Here is a 2,429-nt window from a genome sequence, read left to right on the forward strand (position 1 = left end):
TCCATGACAAGAAGTCTCCCGTGTGCTTAATATCAAACAGGTCGCTCGAAGATAAGAAGGACCTAAACGCACCAAATGAGCTCTCTGGCCTTTCCGTTCCGCCAGCTTTTTCGGAGTTGTCTATGATTTCATTGAAATCCCCGGTGAGGAACCAGGGAGTGCTCCTTGTTGATGCAATATCCGAGAGGAGGTCCCATACTGCTTGTCTCTCAGCAATCTCAGGAGCTCCATATACGAAGGTAGCATGGAAAGAAGTACCTTTGAAGCTGACTAGTGTGTCAATAAAGTTGCGGGTTGTCGCGAGTATCTGAATCTCAACATCGGTTTTCCAGAGGAGGGCTAAACCCCCAGATGCAGGGGAGTCAGGAGATAGGAGGAAGTGCTTTTCATAGCGCAGGGTCTCTAACTTAGACATCACCATCTCGTCTTGGTTTTTGGTCTCAGAAATGAAGATGATGTCTGGAGAACATTTCTTTGTTAGGTCAGTGAGCCTTTGGACTGTTATGGGGTTCCCCAAACCATAACAGTTCCAGCTCAACACTACTAAGGAAGACGCGGAGGAAGGTTGTGAAAACCCTGCTGAGAGCTTGTCGCAATTGCGTCTGGCTGCCGTGTAGGTTGTCGTGGGGGAGATGGAGATGTGGGTCCTACTTGCACGACATTGCGCCTTCTGTTCTGAGGGTGTATTGGTGACGCATAAGGGAAACCATGCCTGTGCGAGGATCTGGAATGGGATAAAATTCTTTTGCTTGCACTTGCACCCAGGTGGATACATGGGCTTGCAGCATACCTCCTTCGCCTGGATGTTCTACCATTACTCCTTTAGTTAGAGTATCAGAGCGACGGTACGTGATATGATTCCACATATTCAATCAACTAAGGCGTGCTTTGAGTTTTTGACCCACTAAACTACAGTATATAATATGATTATTTTCTCGATCAATAGTTTCCAGATAATAATAACAAAAGTCCATCTAGTACTTGGTCAGTCAAGGCTGCTAGAATAATACCGGTCAAACCTGTTTTACCCCATACAAGAATCACGTCAAAGACAACAAATATATAAACAATGTAATAATACCGTGATTGACCGTAAATTAATATTTTCGTTAAAAATACCATAAATTAATATTTTTCCTTTTTGCCAAAAATTATAAATAGTTTTGTTACTCGTATAAAATTCTAAAACACCTATCAAATTTGTTTAAAAAAGTATCTATCAAATAAAGTTACAATCTCCAGTTTAATTTGATCCATTAGGTTACAAACCTCTTTGTTATAATGCAACGTTGGTTAACTGAGTCAAATTTCTATAGTAAGTGGAAACTCCTTATATGAAAAAAATCGTTATTCATGAAAAAGCCTATGATCGTAACACCATACGTAAGCATGTACCAGAATCAATATATCATTCCAACCTATATAATAGTTGCGTTTATATATGATTTTAAATTATGCTACAACAATAAAGAAATATGTTCTTATCCATATAGTTCATAAGGAATCGCAACACTAAATGTTTCTGAAATATATACTTTTAAAATACAACACATAATTTTTTGGTCCTCTGTATATATACCCCATGTATTTGTCTACACATATAACAAGCATCTGGAGATTCAACAGGCAATTACTCAGAGGCCAAAACACATTCTAATTTTGTTGTCTTAAAAAAAAGCAGATCATCAATATTCTAGAGTTAGGTCTGAGCCGATGAAGGTTGTCTTCATTAACACACGGTACATCCAGACAGATGCTCGGAGCTTCAAGTCGATTGTTCAAGAACTCACCGGTAAAAACGCCGTCGTCGCTGAGGGTCCTTTCGAATTCTCCGCTCAAGGGTACGGTGGAAAAGATTCATCACATCAGTATTTTGGCGGCGGAAGAGAAGCAGAGGGAGGTGTAGAGACGACGGAGTTCGATAGATTTTTTAGGGAGATGCCTCCGGTCGGCGAATTGTTTAATCTATGGTCAGAAACTTGACTAGTGAAAATTTGAAAATACGTTTTTTCTTTTTTACTATTTGATTAGTTTTTTTTTCTCGTGGTTGTTATGGCCATTGGGTCTCATCTTTGTATCTTAAGCCCTTTTAAACACGAGCGAACCTATATTTTGATTTCTTTTGCTTAATATGATTTCTCTTTATAGAGTGTTTTGCTTAAAGATGTTGGTTCTGCTTTATTATGTGTACTCTGGCCTCTTAAATGGTGTTTGATAAGTTGTAGTTAAGTCTCCGGAGAATCACTATGGTTCTGTCGGCTTTTGTTTCTAGGGAACATTGTTTGTTCCGCTGGCTTTTAGTCTTTGGGAGTTTGTCATAACTCGCCAACTTGGTGTTAAACAAATCAGTGTGTAACTTTACTTACTTAATGCTTTTTGATCATGTAATCTAGAAATGTTAAAAAACAAGGAATTAATGTTTCCTTTTA

General features: G+C 38.8%; 1 protein-coding gene across 1 annotated transcript; it reads left to right on the forward strand.

The window, feature by feature from the left end:
• Nucleotides 1–1,334: 1,334 nt before the first annotated feature.
• Nucleotides 1,335–2,238, forward strand: LOC125602137 (VQ motif-containing protein 1-like). The gene is made up of 2 exons (XM_048773970.1): nt 1,335–1,383; nt 1,682–2,238. Exons 1-2 carry the CDS (start codon nt 1,335–1,337, stop codon nt 1,981–1,983), a joined length of 351 nt encoding a protein of 116 aa, XP_048629927.1. The 3' UTR covers nt 1,984–2,238.
• The last annotated feature ends 191 nt before the right edge of the window (nt 2,239–2,429 follow it).

This window comes from Brassica napus, unplaced genomic scaffold, assembly GCF_020379485.1.
Source record: "Brassica napus cultivar Da-Ae unplaced genomic scaffold, Da-Ae ScsIHWf_2756;HRSCAF=3524, whole genome shotgun sequence".
NCBI lineage: Eukaryota > Viridiplantae > Streptophyta > Magnoliopsida > Brassicales > Brassicaceae > Brassica > Brassica napus.